A 15121-nucleotide genomic window follows, 5' to 3' on the forward strand; every position below is an offset into this window, starting at 1 on the left:
GATGGGGACGGGGATGGGGATGGGGACAGGATGGGATGGGATGGGATGGGGATGGGGATGGGATGGGACGGATGGGGACGGGGATGGGGATGGGGATGGGGACAGGGATGGGATGGGGACAGGGATGGGATGGGGACGGGGACGGGGACAAGCATGAGGATGGAGGGGACAAATCCTGAGGGGCTGTCAAGGATGGGAGTGACCGCGGGGAGATCCCAAATGACCACGTTTATTAGAGAAAAAAGCCCGAATTACAACATCTTTGCACCGCAGACCCTCTTGGGGTCACTGGTGAGGGGACACGGGACAGCGGGTGGGGGCCAGCCCCGGCCACCCCGTCCCAGCCCTGGGCACCGCAGGGTGCTGGGGGCAGCCATGCCTCCCCCCCCAATGTCCCCAAGCCCGGGGGGGGGGGGGTGGAGGGGGGGGCAGAACGGCCCCGTCCCCCTGTCCCCAGAGCCCTGGGCCAGCCAGGCCGTGCCCCCCCGGGCAGGGGGGGGCGCGCTCACACCTGTGTGACGATCTCGCCGTTCTCAGGCACGTAGACCTGCACGGGCACGCCGTCCGGGGAGCGCCGCAGGACACGGATCGGGGGCGCCTGCGTGGGAGAAGGGGCCCGTGGGTGCCGGGACCCCACCCCATGGCGCCCTGGGGGGCACGGCCCGGGGTGGGATGGGGGGGGCTGCGGGGGTGGCGGAGGCTCGGCGGCGAGTCCTGACCTGCCCCGCGTGGGCCTCAGAGAGGAAGGGAGTGAGGCGGCCCCAAAATGTCTGCGGGGACCCTCCTGCCCTCGTGGGAACCCAGGTCCTGCTGGTGGGACCCCGGAGGTGGCTATAGGGGCCTTCTGCGGCCCCTCGTCCTGCCCCAAAGGGCCTTGAGGACCTCAGTCCCAGCCCCAAGACCAGGTCATGAGACCTTGGTGCTGTCCACAGGACCCCGATTCTGCCCTAAGGACCCTTCTGGGACCCCTGTCCTGCCCCAGGGCCCCCCTTAGGACCAGGTCCTTCGCCTGGAGATCTTCCCCAGTCCTCTTCCAGGGACCTTTGGGAGTCCCCAGCCCTGCCCCAAGGACCCTCATGGGTCCCCGGTACTTCCTCAGGGGCACCTCGGGACCCTGGCCATGCCCCAGCGCCCCCCGTAGGACCCCGGTCCTGCCCCACCGCAGCCGCCTGTCCCTGTGCCACCACCGGGTGACACCGCGCGTCCCCCGCCCGCCCGCAGGGCAGCACCCAGGGCGTCCCCACAAGGCGACAGCCACCGCGGTGCCCCCCACCCGCCTGTCCCCCGCTGTCCCCACCCCGCTCCCTGCGCCACCCCGGCCCCGTGCCCTACCTGAGCCCGCAGCGGGGCCCCACGGATGGGGGGGCCGTCACGGGGGGTCCCGCCGCGGGGTCCCCGGAAGGCGCCCTGCCTGTCGAGGGAGTGGGGCCGGGCGCCCCGCAGCCGGGCGCGCTGGTGCCACGACTTGAGCTCCTCCGTCACCGCCGCCTTGGAGAGCCCGCGGGCGCCCGCCGGCGCGTAGTCCTTGAGCGACGGGGTGCGCACGATGCGGCTGTGCGAGGGCACCAGGCGCTGGTAGCGCAGCGGGGCCAGATCCTGCTCGTAGAGGAAAGCCGGGGGGCCGGGGGGTGGCAGGAGCCGGGGGGCGCCCCGGGGGTAGTAACCGGGTTCGGCGAGGGGCGGCGGGGCTGGGGGGCGCTGGAAGGAGACGTCGGGGCTGCTGCTGCCCGGGGAGGTGGCGTGGGAGATGCTGGAGACATCGGAGATGCTGTCGTCGGAGCCGGAGCGATGCGTGGGGCCGGGGGCCGGCAAGCAGGAGGTGGGCACCGTCACCGTGTAGTACGTGGGGCGGCGGCGGGGAGCGGTGCTGCGGCCCCGCGGCTCGCCGGGCTCCCAGCGCGCCTCCACCCTGCGGGCACAAGGGCTGCGGCTGCCTCCTGCCCCGCTCCTCCTGCCCCCGGGACAGGGAGGCCAGGAGGGCGTGGGGTGCTGGCTCCCCGTGGGCTTAGCTCCATCTTCCTCCCCATGGGTCTATCGCCATCCTCCTCCCCCCGGGGTTATCTCCAGCCTCCCCGTGGCATCGTATCCACCAGGCTCCCCGCGGGGTTATCTCAGTCCTTCTCCCCACAGGTTTGCTCCATCCTCCCCAAGGCGATACTTCCTTCTTCCCAGGGGGCTGTCTCTTTCCTCCTCTTCCCCATGGCTCTGTCTCCATCCTCCCCACGGGATTATCCCTCTCCTCCTTACCCGTGGGGTTACCTCCATCTTCCTTCCCCTGGGTTTCTCTCCTCCCTCCCCACGGGGTTATAACCACCATCCCATGGGGTTGTCCCTCTCCATCCTCCTCCCAGGAACCCTCGTCCCCGCTCCGCGCGCGGGCCGTACCTCAGGGACTGGGATTGTCCCCGCCGGCTCGGTGGCTCCGGGGTGCTGGGGGCGCTGGAGCCCACCTGCCGGCACAGCACCAGGGTCCGGATGGGGACGAAGCGGTACGGAGGGACATCCGCGGTCCTGGGCGCCAGCGAGGCTGCGAGGTCAGGGCTGCCAGGGGCGGTGGCGACAGCGGGTGGGGACGTGGGGCAGCACCGGGCCCCCCAGGTTTCGCTGTCCCCAGGGTCATCGCCGGCTTTCTTGGCCTTCTCGTAGGGCCCGTCGAGGCTGGTCTCCCTCCAGGGGCCGGCAGGTGTGGGTGGGTGCCCCGGCCCCTCCGCCTCAGCGCGCTCCTCGGGGCCTGAACGGGGCCGCGGGGATGGGGACGGGGACGGAGATGGGGACCCCTGTGGGGTGCCAGATCCCGGCAGCTGCGTCTCCTCTGCGGGAGAGAAAAAGGGTTGGGGTGGAGGGAGGGGGAACGGGACAGGGCTCCGCGGTGCCCCCCACCCACGGCCCCTTACCCTCCTCCAGCAGGACAGCGTCCGACAGCGAGCTCTCGTCCGAGGCGCTGAGCTCTGCGGGGCAGGGGACAGCGGTGGCACCGGGTGCTGGCACCGGGGGCTGGCACCGGGGGCTGGCACCGGCTGCTGGCCCCGGGGCTGGCAGCGGCCCCGCGCTCCCACGGCCCCGCCACCCGCCGCCACCCAGCGCGTCCCCGTGGGCCCCCGCTCCCCTCCCGTGCCCGCCTGTCCCGACACGCTCGGGGCCGGTGGTGGGACCGGCCGGGCCGGCTCAGCCGAGCCGTGGCGCTCGGGGCAGCTCCCAGCCCTGCCCAGGCTGCTGCCGGCACCCGCCGCGGACGCAGGGTTGGGGTGCGCTCGCCAGGCTGCAGTCACTGGGGGAGCACAGCGGGGTGCAGCCACTTGGGGGGGGGGGGGGTGTTGGGGTGCTTCCCTAAGGGCGCATCCACCACGGATGAAGGTTTGGGGCGCGTTCACAAGGGCGCAGTCGCTGGGGGGGGTGGTATTGGGGTGAATTCCCCGTGGGGAGGGCACGCCGGGGTGCCTGCACCACGGATGGCGTTTTGGGGTGCAGCCATGAGGTGCCGCCATCAGGGACGGGGCTTTGGGGTGCACCCACGGGGGAAGGCGTATCGGGGTGCGCTCAGCATATCGGTGTGGGAGATCGGGGTGCATCCAGTGGGGCATGACCCCTGGGGACGGGGTGCCAGCAAGCAGCCCGTGGGGACGAAGGGTTGGGGTGCACCCACGGGGGGAGCACTGCGGGGTGCACGCAGCAGGGACGGTGCATCGGGATCCACACAAATGAATCAGTTCCTGACCCCCCCCCCCTCCTTAACCGAAGCACCCCCGGCCTCACCCTGAGCACCCCCGGAGCCGCTGGCGGGCAGGGGCCGGCGGCCGGCCAGGAGGCGGCACTGGCTGAGGGTGTTCTCCAGCTCCTTCAGCTTCTTCTCCTCCTTCAGCGCCGCCGTCTTCCTCCTCCGGCGCAGCTGCTTGCTGATGTTCTCCTCCCGGCACAGGCGGTGGGCGGCCTTGGCGATCTGCAGCTGCAGCGCCAGGTCCCGCTCCAGGGCGCTCAGCGGGTCCTGGGGACGGAGGGGACGCTCGGCACCCCCGCACCCCCCCACACCCCGTACCCCAGAGCCACGCGAGCCCGCGGCCGCTCGCGCGCCGAGGGGCGGCTTCGCCTTCGTCATTGGGACGGGCGCGTGGCCCCCCCGCACCCCGAGGAGCAGCGCACCACCCGTGGGACAGGGCGGCGAGGGGTCCCCCGGTCACCGCCTGCCCCTTTGTGGGTCACCCCCCCACCCGTGAAGCCCCCCCCCGCCCCCCCCGCTTTGCGCCCCCGGTCGCCCCTCACCGCCCCGCGCAGCACCAGGGTCTCGTCCAGCTTGAAAGCGGCACCGATCCTGCGCCGCACCTTGGGGGGCTTCTCGCCGGCCTTCAGGGGGAACTCGCGGGGCAGCGTCCCCGTCAGCTCCTGGGGACGGCACGGGGACGCTGAGCGGTGGCCGGGGGGGGGTGGGGAGGGTGTCAGGGCCCCCCCCCCCCCCCAGCCGCCCCGCGCCCCGCTCACCGCCTCGCGCAGGCAGAGCCGCCGCAGCTCCTGCACGCACGCCTCCAGCGCCTGCTGCTGCCGCCGCACCCGCTGCGCCAGCTCCTTCAGTGGGGACACCGGGCTGCCGGGGCCTGGGCGGATGGACGGACGGATGGACGGATGGACGGATGGACGGACGGACAGACGGGCTGAGGCGCAGCCCGATCCCCCCGCCTCCCTGCCTCAGTTTCCCCCCCCCCGCCTCCCCGTCAGCCCCGGTTCCCGGTTCTCCCTCCCGACCCCCGTGGCGGGCCGGGTGCCGGCTGTGCCCATGGGTGCCGGCTGCGCTGCGAGCGGCCGTGGTTTCCCAGCGGGGGGGGGGGGACAGGTTTCACCCTGACTCAGCCCAGCCCGCAGCGAAACGCGGCTGAGTCAGAGCCGGCCGCGGACCCCAGCCCCCCCCCGGCCCCCCTCCCTCCTCCAGACTGGGAACCCCCAAATTTCCCAACAGCAAATTCCACTCCCTCCTGCCCTCCCCGCCCAGACCCCAGCAGCTCCTGCACAGCCCCTTGTCCCCTGGGGGGGGAAGGGGGGGTGTTGGTGGCAGTTTTTACACCGCCGCCGTGCCCCTGGTTGTGGGAGGGGGCACCCATCGCACCCTGGGGTGCAGAACCCCTTTGCCCACCCCCCCGGCCCCCCCATGCTCACCCGAGTGCAGCATGATCCCGCTGTCGGTGTCGCTCGCCTCCTCCCTGCCCTCCATGCCGCACCCTGCGGGCGACAGCGAGCAGACGCCGTGTCCCCGCGCCAGCCCCCGGTGAGCACCCACGGGTGCTGCCCCCCCCGCGCTCCCCCCGGCCCGCAGCATCGCCCCTACGGCTCCGCCACGGCCGCCGCGCCGGTGGGGGAGGAAGGCGAGGCCGTGTTTGCTTTGCCTTCCTGTAGGTCCTACGATAAACAAAGGTGTGCAAACACGTGCCTGGCAGCGCGGGCTGCCGGGATGAGCCCCATCCCAGGGGCAAAGGTGGCGGGGGCGCAGGCCGGTTTCGCTGGGTGCCTCTCCCAGTTTTTATTTCTTTCCCGTCTGGGCTGCAGGCATTTCCCGCGGTGGGGGTGGCCGCGGGACGTGGGAGCCTGCCCCCAGCCCCGAACGCGGCGTCCCCGTCCCTTGGGGCAGAGCGGGTGGGACAGGAGCAGCCAGGGGGGTGCCAGGGGCTCACGCTGTGCCTCAGTTTCCCCGGCGGGACGAGCCGTGCTGGTGAACGCCCAGGGAAACTGAGGCAGGGCCGGGGCTCGGTGGGCTGGCTGGGGGGTGGCGGAGGGGCCGGGATCCCCGGTGGGCGCGGGGCTCAGCCAGGGCCGGGGCTCGGCCTTACCTGGGCGCGGCGGGGCCGTCGGCGCGGGCGCTCGCTGCGGCTCTGCTGCGCCCGGGCCGTGGGGACGTGTTTTGACTTGAGACGCAGGGGAGGAGCGGGTGAGCAACACCGGCCCCGCCGCCGCGGGGCCTGCCCGCTGCGGGGCTCGGCTCGGCGCGGCGTGGGGCGGCGCGGCGTGGCGGGGGGGAGCGTGGCGCAGCATGGCACAGAGCACCCTGGCATGGCGTGGCACGTCGCAGTATGGCTTGGAAGAGTGTGGCACGGCATGGCACGGCATGGCACGGTGTGGCATGGCATGGCGCAGCTTGGCATGGCACGGTGCTGGGTGAAGGCCCCATCCCGGGGGCAGCAGCACCGGGCCGGTCGCGGTGCGGTGGCACCGTCCCCACCCCTGCCCACGGCCCCCGGCTGGGGACATCTCCCCCGGGGTCCCCAAAGTGCTCGGGGACAGGGACCCACCCCGGGACCGCAGCGCGGCCACCGCCGTCCCTGTCCCTTCCTGCACAGGGACCCGCTGGGTGCCGGGGAGCCCCGCAGGTCCTGCTGGCCTGCCCTTGTCCCCATCCCCCTGCCTCTGCCCCCAGGGCCCTTCTGCCTCATGGGAGGAAGCACTGACCCTCCTCCTCCTCCTCGGGCAGGGGCAGGGATGGGGATGGGAAGGGAGAAGGAAAGGGGAAGGGTGAGGGGCAGCGTGAGCTGTGTCTTGCTGTGCTGTACCGGGCTGTGCTGTGCTGCGCCATGCCAGGCAGTGCCATGCCATGCTGTGCCGTGCCATGCTGTGCCATGCCATGCCAAGCTGTGCCAGGCCGTGGGAACGGCAGGGCCGCGGCTGCCGGCGCGGTGTGAGATGAATCAGGGCGGCTGGCACGGGGGAGTCAGCCACATCCTGCGCCGCTGCATGGGGCAGGTGGTGGAAAGTGTGCCTCAGCCACTGGCAGGTGCCACGGGCTGCGGGGACGGGGACAGGCGGGACCCCCCCCCCCCCCCGCTGCAGCACCCTCAGCCCCGGGGGGAGCGCGTGGTGGTCCCCGCGGAGGAACTGAGCAAAGAGCGGGGCTGAGACCTGGCGCGTGGGGCCCCGCGCCAAAAAAAGGGTGAATTTGAAGAGAAATGGCTCAGGGCTCCGCTGGGAGGGCACGGGGCTGTCCCCGGCGCCTGGGGACGCACCATGGCCCACGGCTCAGCGTGGCCCAGCTCGGCCCCGCGGCAGCTTTATTCCCCAGGCAGGCTGTGAGAAAGAACGCCACGACCGACAGCTCCGGAGGTACGCCTACATCTGTATTCGTTTGCTGTAAGACCAGAAGCAACCGGAGCCGTCCCGTTCAGCTCCGCGCTGGGCAGCGTCCGTGCGGCGGTGCCTGCTCGGCGGGACCTCGCTCGCTGCCAGCGCGGCCGCACCGGGAGGGCGCAGAAACCGGGACGGGACGGGACGGGACGGCGCGGCCGGGAGCTGCCCCTCGGGGACCCCTTTGGCACGGGTGAGCGTAATGCTCGGAGGGGGGGCTGGAATCACCGCTGGGGCACCGGGGCTCCCCCCGGGAGGGGACAAACCTCAGCGACCGCTTTGCCGAAGCACCCGAGCACCCCCCCGGCTCTGTATCGACAGCAACCCCCCCCCCCCCCCCCAGCCCAGCTGCGTTCGCGTCCCCGTCCCCCCTTACGTGCCTGGCCGGGAGCTGGGGGCCGGGGGGGGCTTGGTCCCGCTGCCGGGCGAGGGGCTGGAGGCGGTGGTGGAGGGGGGGGCCCTGGCACCGAGGGGGGGCGGGCAGCGGAGGCGCGGGTCCATCAGGGCGTAGATGAGGGGGTTGACGCAGCTGTTGGCGAAGGCCAGGCAGGTGCTGGCGGCCACCACCCAGCGCAGGGTCCCCTCCTGCCCCGCCGGCAGCGCCAGCGTCCCCTTGGCCAGGAGGAAGAGGAGCACCTTGCAGGCATTGAGGGGCAGCCAGGAGCAGACGAAGGCCGCGACGATGGCGACGATGGCGCGGTGGGAGCGCCGCACGCCCCTGCCCAGCCGCACGTGCCGCTGCAGGCGGCAGTAGATGGAGCAGTAGCAGAACGAGATGACCCCCAGGGGCAGGAGGAAGGTGAGGAAGACCATGGCCAGGCTGAAGTCCTCCCCATCCTCGTCCCAGCAGTCGTCCCCGTCCAGCCGCCGGTACCACAGCGCCGGCGCGCCCAGCAGGAGGGAGACGGCCCAGATCAGCCCGCAGGCGAGCAGGACGTGCCTCCTGGAGCCCGCCCGCCTGGTGTCCAGCACCTTCCAGATGACCAGGTAGCGCTCCACGCTGAGCGCGGTGAGGAAGAGGATGCTGGAGCAGCGGTTGACGCTGATGGCGTAGCTGCTCGCCTTGCAGAGCCCTTCCCCGAGCAGCCACCGGTTGCCCCGCGCCCCCGCCGCCACCCAGAGGGGCAGGGTGCAGACGAAGACGACGTCGGCCACGGCCAGGTTGAGCACGAAGGTGTCCACCGCCCTCCTGCCGCCGCTCCTCTTGGCCAGCAGCGCGATGACGAAGAGGTTCCCCGCGAAGCCGAGGAGGAAGATGAAGGAGTAGAGGACGGGGATGAAGACCGTCGTGAAGAGCTGCTCCGGGCTCCCCGTGGCGTTGCTGCCTGCCAGGTACTCGTAGTCGGCCGAAGCCTCCGGCTCCTCGGTGGCCTCGGGAGCCATGGGGGTGGCCGAGCCCCGGGTGCCCCCCCTGTGCCTGGGTGGTGCCGGCGGTGCCCGGCGGTCGGGTTGTTGATCTGAGCTCTGCTCAAAACAGGCTTCCGCACTTCCTTTCGTACGGGGCAGGGTCCGCGGGGTGGAAGGGTGCCGGCGGGCACGAGGTGAGCCGCAGTTAATTTTGGAAACAGAAAAACAACGAGAAAAACAGCCAGAGCAGAGCGAGCCCCGGGAGGAGGGTGCGGGACGGCTCCATGCCCGCGGGGACGGGCAAAGCCCCGGCAGCGCCGGCCCCGGCCCCGTTCCTCAGCCCCGGGGAGCGCCGAGCAGCAGCCCCGGCTCCATCGCGCTCAAACCTCCACATCCCCTTCCCAGACGCGTCTGGTTAGCAAAAACTGCACAAAAGCCTTGGTTTCGTGTGTTTATTCCAGATGCACAGCAGCAGGTGCAGGGCTGCGGTGGGAGCCAGCGCCCGCGCCCCGGCCCTGCCAGCTCATTCCTGCCCCGGGCGCTCTGGTTCTCAGCGCGGGGGGCACCGAGAAGCGATGCCCGCGGCCGCCCACGGCCACAAGCGCTCCTGGAATGACAACACCGGGGGTGCGGGGACGGGACGGGGCCGTGGGAGCACCGCGGAGCCCCGGTGGCACGGGGGAGGAGGGGAGGAGAGGGACCGACCCCGCGCGCGAGGCCTCCTGCGCCCGACGGCCACGAACACCCGCAGCCCCGTGCCGCAGCCCCAAACCCCGACCCGAGAGGGGCCGGGGATGGGAGCGGGGCCGGGGGGCACCCAGGAGGGTGACCCCCACCCAGGGGACACCCTGCAGCCGCTCCACGAGCTGCTCTGCCGGGCGCCCGGTGCTGTCACCTTCCTCTTCTGAGGCTCTGCTGTCCCCATGACTCTGCCTCCCTTAACCTCCCCTCGAGCCGTGCGGCCTCCCTCGGCCATCCCCCGGGTCCTGCCCCCCCGGGGCTCCCCTCGGCCCCCGTCCCGGCAGCCCGGCCGTCGCCCGGCCGCCCCCGTGGCCTGGCCTCCCCCCCCCATCGCCGCCGTGCGGCCTCCTCCAGCCGTCCCCATCTGCGGGGCGGTGAGCGGCGGGAGTGGGGGGGGGTGCACGGATGGGGGAGGTGGGGGGGAGAAGGAAAGGGGGGGTGGGGGGGTGGGGGGGGGAGGAAGGGATGGGTGGGGGGGGGTGGATGGATGGAGGGAGGGAGGGATGGATGGATGGGTGGGTGGATGGGTGGGTGCGTGGATGGACGGAGGGATGGATGGAGGGATGGACAGATGGACAGGTGGGTGGGTGGGTGGAGGAATGGATGGATGGATGGAGGGATGGAGGGATGGATGGAGGGAGGGATGGATGGAGGGATGGAGGGAGGGATGGATGGAGGGATGGAGGGATGGATGGAGGGAGGGATGGATGGATGGATGGAGGGAGGGATGGATGGAGGGAGGGATGGAGGGAGGGATGGATGGAGGGATGGAGGGAGGGATGGAGGGAGGGATGGAGGGAGGGATGGAGGGAGGGATGGAGGGAGGGATGGAGGGAGGGATGGAGGGAGGGATGGAGGGAGGGATGGAGGGAGGGATGGATGGATGGATGGAGGGAGGGATGGAGGGAGGGATGGAGGGATGGATGGATGGATGGATGGAGGGAGGGATGGAGGGAGGGATGGATGGAGGGAGGGATGGAGGGAGGGATGGATGGAGGGATGGAGGGAGGGATGGAGGGAGGGATGGATGGAGGGATGGAGGGAGGGATGGAGGGAGGGATGGAGGGATGGATGGAGGGATGGATGGAGGGAGGGATGGAGGGAGGGATGGATGGAGGGATGGAGGGAGGGATGGAGGGAGGGATGGATGGAGGGATGGAGGGAGGGATGGATGGAGGGATGGAGGGAGGGATGGAGGGAGGGATGGAGGGAGGGATGGAGGGAGGGATGGAGGGAGGGAGGGATGGGTGGGTGGGTGGATGGGTGGAGGGGTGGAGGGAGGGAGGAAGGAAGGAATGATGGGTGGATGAATGGGTGGATGGATGAATGGATGGACAGATGGGTGGATGGGTGTGCGGGCGGGTGGATGGACGGATGGACAGACAGATGGACAGACAGATGGACAGACGGACGGATGAACGGACGGACAGATGGACGGAGGCAGGCGGTGTGAATGCAGGACTGGGTGGAGGCACAGAGGGCTGGGCGAGGCAGGCGGGGGTCAGGGGCCGGCACAGGCCTCCTCGGCCCTCCGGAGCCGTTTCCGCAGCTGCTGCTCAGGGCCGGAGGGTCCCGGCCGCGCCCCCCCGCAGCCGCCCCGCGCTGCCCCGGTGCTGGGCTCGGTACCGGGGCCGCCCGCGGGGCCCGTCCTGTCCCCGGGGGGCAGCGCTCGGGGCCACCGGGGGGGGAGGGGGGGGTTGGGGCCGCCCCGGGGCTGCCTCACGGTGCTGCGGGGGGGGGGTGACCGGGAGGGGGGGGTGTGGGTGGGCACAACGGGGGCGCGCTCCCGCTGCCCGCTGGAGCCGCGGGGCCGCGCCGCTCGCTTCCGGCGGGGCGTCGGCCGCGCGCATGCGCAGAGCGCGCGGGGCCGGGGCGGCGCTGAGGCAGGGCCGCGGGGCCGCCATGACCAACGGTGAGCGGCGGGGGGGGGAGGGCGGGCGGCGGGGGGGGCCCCGTGCCGGTGCCGGTGCCGGTGGCGGTGCCCGGTGGCGGTGCCGGGACGCAGCCGTGCCCCGCAGTGTACTCGCTGGACGGGCTGCTGGTGTTCGGGCTGCTCCTGGTGTGCACCTGCGCCTACCTGCGGAAGGTGCCGCGGCTCCGCGCCTGGCTGCACGGCGAGAGGAGGGGGCTCGGCGGCGTCTGCTACAAGGGTGCGGGGGGGGGGCTGGGGCCGGGGGGGGGGACGGGGGGACGTGGCGCTGGGGGGGGTAACGGGGCGGGCACGGGGACGCGGGGCTCTGGGATGGGGACGCGGGGCTGCGGGGGGGGGCACGGGGACGGGGGGCTGGGGGCGTGGGATGGGGACGCGGGGCTGCGGGGGGGGCGTGGGGCCGGGGTGGGGGCATTTGGGGACGTGGGGCTCTGACATGGGGACACGGGGCTCCGGGATGGGGACACGGGGCTGGGGGCATGGGATGGGGGACACGGGGCTGCAGGGGGGGGCGTGGGGCTGGGGGCGTGGGATGGGGGACACAGGGCTGCGGGGGGGGCGTGGGGCCGCAGGGGGGGCATTTGGGGATGTGGGGCTCTGACATGGGGACACGGGGCTGGGGGCGTGGGATGGGGGCATGGGATAGGGGACACGGGGCTCCAGGATGGGGACACGGGGCTGGGGGCGTGGGATGGGGACACGGGGCTGCGGGGGGGGGCGTGGGGCTGGGACGGGGACACCTGGGGACGTGGGGCTGGGAGGGGGGCGTGGGATAAGGGACAGGGGCTGGGGACACGGGGCTGCGATGGGGGGGTGGGGACGTGGGGCTGGGATGGGGACACGGGGCTGCAGGGGGGGGCGTGGGGCCGGGGTGGGGACATTTGGGGGTGTGGGGTTTTGACATGGGACATGGGGCTCCGGCATGGGGACATGGGGCTGGGGGCATGGAATGGGAACACGGGGCTGCAGGGGGGACATCTGGGGACGTGGGGTTCTGGCATGGGGACACGGGGCTCTGGGATGGGGATGTGGGGCCAGGGACATGGGATAGGGGACATGGGGCTGCAGGGGGGATACCTGGGGACATGGGGTTCTGGCATGGGGACACGGGGCTCCGGGATGGGGACGTGGGGTTGGGGACATGGGATAGGGGACGCAGGGCTACAGGATGGGGACGTGGGGCTGCAGGGGGGCGTGGGGCTGCAGGGGGCTCATTTGGGGATGTGGGGTTCTGACATGGGGACACGGGGCTCCGGGATGGGGACGTGGGCTGGGGACACAGGGCTGGCACGGGGACATCTGGGGACATGAGGTGCTGACACGGGGACACGGGGCTGCAGCGGGGACATGGGGCTGGGAGCATGGAATGGGAACACGGGGCTGCAGGGGGGACATCTGGGGACGTGGGGTTCTGGCATGGGGACACGGGGCTCTGGGATGTGGATTGGGGATGGGGGATAGGGGACAGGGGCTCTGGGCTGGGGGCACGGCACGGGGATGTGGGGCGGCAGCGGGGATGTGGGGACAGGGGGCTGTGTGCTGGGGACGTGGGGCTGCAGTGGGGACGTGAGACCAGGGCGGGCACACGGAGCTGGGGCGGGGATGTGGGGATGGGGTGTCCGGGATGGGGGCGCTGGGAGCTGGGCTGTGGGTGCGGGATGGGAACGGCGGCGTTGGGGCGTGAGACAGGGACACAGGGCCTGGGGTGGGGAGACGGGGACACGGGGACCAGGATGGGGACACGGGGCTGGGATGGGGACGGTGGCGTTGGGGTCTGGGATGGGGACGCGGGGCAGGGACATGGGGCTGGGATGGGGACGTGGGGCTCCAGGATGGGGTCACTGCGGGCTGGGCTGTGGGCACAGCGTGGGGACAGTGGCATTGGGGTCCGGGACAGGGATGTGGTGGCCGGGATGGGGACACTGGGGGCTGGGTTTGGGGGCACGGGGTTCCTGGCCGGGAACGCGGGTGGGTGCGGTGGGGCATGGGATGGGGACGGTGGCGTCGGGGGCTGGGTCGGGGACACGGGGCATGGGGGGAGGACGCTGGGGGGCTGCTCCGTGGGCTCGGGGCGGTGGTGCTGGGGTCCCGACGGGAACGTGTGGGGCTGGGCTTGGGGGCACGGGGTGGGGACGGTGGCGTTGGGGTGGGGGCTTGGGGGCGTTGGGGTCCGGGCTGGGGGCGTTGGGGTCCGGGCTGGGGGCGTTGGGGTCGTGCTGGGGGCGTTGGGGTCCGGGCCGGGGGCGTTGGGGTCGTGCCCATCTCTCCCCCCCCCACAGCTGCCGTGATCGGCACCCGGCTGCACGCGGCCGTGTCGGTGTCCTGCGTCCTGATGGCGTTCTACGTCCTGGCCCTCAAGTGAAGCCCCCCGCGCCCCCCGCGCCCCCTCCCGGTCCCCTCCCGCTGCCGGTGTCGCCGTTTCGCCGCCCGGGGCCGGGGGGGCTCGGCCCCCTCCCGGGCAGGACGCAGCCCCCGGTGCCGCCGGCCCCTCCCCACGGCCGGGGGGGTCCCGCGGCGCCGGGGGGGGCGCGGGGGGGCGCGGGGGGCTCCCGGTGCGGCGGGGCCCGGGCCAATAAAGCACCGAGCTGCCCGCCGGGCTCTGCTTGGGAGGGGCTGGGGGCGGGGCTTCGGGGAGGGGCGGGGCTAAGGCGGAGGGGGCGGGGCTCAGCCGGAGGGGCTCCGCGAATGGGGCGGGGCTTCCTGGGAGGGGGCGGGGCTCTTATGGAGGGGGCGGGGCTAAGACGGAGGGGGCGGGGTTCAGTCGGAGGGGCTCCGCGAAAGGGGCGGGGCTCTTATGGAGGGGGCGGGGCTTCCTGGGAGGGGGCGGGGCTCAGTCTGGTGCATCGCGGAAGGGGCGGGGCTTCGCGGAAAGGGCGGGGCATTGCGGTCCTCCCGCCGCCAGGCGGCGCGCGGCGGAGGGGCGGGGCCTCCCCGCTACCCGGCGTGCCCCGCGCGGGGGGGAAGGCTATAAAAGGGCGGGGAAGGGCGGGGCCGCGCGCAGAGCGGCGGCAGCGCGAGTGTGTGCGGGTGGGGGTGCGTGGGGGTGTGAGAGGGGCGTGAGTGTGTGCGCGCGTGGGGTGCGCGCGTGCCGCCGCTCCCTACACGTTGATCTTATTTGATCGGCCCCCGGCCGAGATGAGAAGAGCCGCGCCGCGAAGCCCCCGGGCGCTGTGCGGCGGGCGGGCGGGATGAGTCGATCAGATAGGCGAGGCCTGGCCCCGCCGCCGGCCCCTGAGCGCGCCGCGATTCTGATCCGCCCCGCCGGCACCGGGCCGCTCGGGCCTTTATTTGGGGGGGGGGGGGGGGGGGGGCCGCTACGGGGAGAAGAAGCCGCCGTCCGCCTTGCGCGAGTAGCCGCTGTTGGTGGCCGCGCTGTGCGGGCACTCTACGGGGGGACGGGCGGCGGATCGCGGCGGCACCGGGGCGGCCCCCACGTACCCCCCCCGCAACCGGGGCGGGGGCACCGCGGCACCCCCGGCAGCCGGTTACCGCCCCCCCCCCCCCGCAACCGCCCCGTCCCGGTTCCGCCCCCCCCCCCCGCAACCGCCCCGCCCCCGTGCTGCCCGCCCCGTCCCGGTACCCCCCGCCCCGTCCCGGTACCCCCCGTACCGATGCCCCCCTGGATGCTGTGCACCGACTCCTTCTTGGGGCTCACCCAGCACCGCGGGGAGGGCTCCGGGGGCCGCTGCGGCTGCCGGGGGGCCCTGCACGGGGACAGGGGCTCAGCCGCCGCACCGGGGGCGGTAGCGGGGGGGGGGGGGGGGGGCACACACCGGGCACTCACCCGTGGTCCCGGGTGCACCGCGCGGGCGTGGCGTGGAGGCGGCTCCAAGGCCGGGGGGGGCCCGGCGGGGACGCGGCGCCGCCGCCCGCCATGGCGGGGCCGGTGCTGGCCGCGGCCGTTGCCCGGTAACGGCTGCGAGGGCGGGGCCGTTACAGGGGATGCCCGGTGCTGGGGGGGGGGGGGGCGGGGGCACACGGCGGGGATGACACGGGGAGACCGGGGGG

General features: G+C 73.3%; 4 protein-coding genes across 5 annotated transcripts; 1 reads left to right on the forward strand and 3 right to left on the reverse strand.

Annotated features, from left to right (window-relative positions):
• Positions 1-212: 212 nt before the first annotated feature.
• INAVA (innate immunity activator) lies at positions 213-7180 on the reverse strand. 2 transcript variants are annotated; one of them, XM_080569244.1, is made up of 9 exons: positions 5811-7180; positions 5143-5205; positions 4474-4586; positions 4258-4377; positions 3754-3982; positions 2895-2948; positions 2386-2812; positions 1333-1909; positions 213-598 (listed from the first exon to the last, which is right to left on the reverse strand). In XM_080569244.1, the coding sequence occupies exons 1-9, from the start codon at positions 6598-6600 to the stop codon at positions 506-508; spliced, it is 2466 nt and encodes an 821-aa protein (XP_080425370.1). In that variant the 5' UTR covers positions 6601-7180; the 3' UTR covers positions 213-505. The 2 variants fall into 2 exon arrangements, with proteins under 2 accessions (XP_080425370.1, XP_080425371.1); XM_080569245.1 differs by lacking the exon at positions 5811-7180 and having other exon boundaries at positions 5143-5783.
• Positions 7181-7334: 154 nt separating this feature from the next.
• Positions 7335-8705, reverse strand: GPR25 (G protein-coupled receptor 25). The gene has a single exon (XM_080569246.1). It carries the CDS (start codon positions 8476-8478, stop codon positions 7468-7470), a length of 1011 nt encoding a protein of 336 aa, XP_080425372.1. The 5' UTR covers positions 8479-8705; the 3' UTR covers positions 7335-7467.
• Positions 8706-10945: 2240 nt separating this feature from the next.
• TMEM167B (transmembrane protein 167B) lies at positions 10946-13703 on the forward strand. The gene is made up of 3 exons (XM_080569663.1): positions 10946-11095; positions 11202-11333; positions 13393-13703. Exons 1-3 carry the CDS (start codon positions 11032-11034, stop codon positions 13473-13475), a joined length of 279 nt encoding a protein of 92 aa, XP_080425789.1. The 5' UTR covers positions 10946-11031; the 3' UTR covers positions 13476-13703.
• A 508-nt stretch (positions 13704-14211) lies between these two features.
• CFAP276 (cilia and flagella associated protein 276) lies at positions 14212-15056 on the reverse strand. The gene is made up of 3 exons (XM_080569548.1): positions 14898-15056; positions 14723-14817; positions 14212-14498 (listed from the first exon to the last, which is right to left on the reverse strand). Exons 1-3 carry the CDS (start codon positions 14987-14989, stop codon positions 14428-14430), a joined length of 258 nt encoding a protein of 85 aa, XP_080425674.1. The 5' UTR covers positions 14990-15056; the 3' UTR covers positions 14212-14427.
• Positions 15057-15121: the final 65 nt, after the last annotated feature.

Source organism: Anser brachyrhynchus, assembly GCF_964034855.1.
Source record: "Anser brachyrhynchus genome assembly, chromosome: 27".
Lineage (NCBI taxonomy): Eukaryota > Metazoa > Chordata > Aves > Anseriformes > Anatidae > Anser > Anser brachyrhynchus.

Excerpts from the sequence above, each read along its gene's own strand:
- GPR25 (XM_080569246.1), bottom strand. The coding sequence starts at position 8,478 with ATGGCTCCCGAGGCCACCGAGGAGCCGGAGGCTTCGGCCGACTACGAG.
- TMEM167B (XM_080569663.1), top strand. The coding sequence starts at position 11,032 with ATGCGCAGAGCGCGCGGGGCCGGGGCGGCGCTGAGGCAGGGCCGCGGG. Across the intron at positions 11,096-11,201 it reads CGGGGCCGCCATGACCAACG|TGTACTCGCTGGACGGGCTG; the intron begins GTGAGCGGCGGG and ends CGTGCCCCGCAG. Across the intron at positions 11,334-13,392 it reads CGGCGGCGTCTGCTACAAGG|CTGCCGTGATCGGCACCCGG; the intron begins GTGCGGGGGGGG and ends CCCCCCCCACAG.
- INAVA (XM_080569244.1), bottom strand. The coding sequence starts at position 6,600 with ATGGCATGGCACAGCATGGCACGGCACAGCATGGCATGGCACTGCCTG. Across the intron at positions 5,206-5,810 it reads GACGGCCCCGCCGCGCCCAG|GGTGCGGCATGGAGGGCAGG; the intron begins GTAAGGCCGAGC and ends TGTCGCCCGCAG. Across the intron at positions 3,983-4,257 it reads CCCTGGTGCTGCGCGGGGCG|GACCCGCTGAGCGCCCTGGA; the intron begins GTGAGGGGCGAC and ends CTCCGTCCCCAG.
- CFAP276 (XM_080569548.1), bottom strand. The coding sequence starts at position 14,989 with ATGGCGGGCGGCGGCGCCGCGTCCCCGCCGGGCCCCCCCCGGCCTTGG. Across the intron at positions 14,818-14,897 it reads CGGTGCACCCGGGACCACGG|GGCCCCCCGGCAGCCGCAGC; the intron begins GTGAGTGCCCGG and ends GTCCCCGTGCAG. Across the intron at positions 14,499-14,722 it reads CAGCATCCAGGGGGGCATCG|AGTGCCCGCACAGCGCGGCC; the intron begins GTACGGGGGGTA and ends GTCCCCCCGTAG.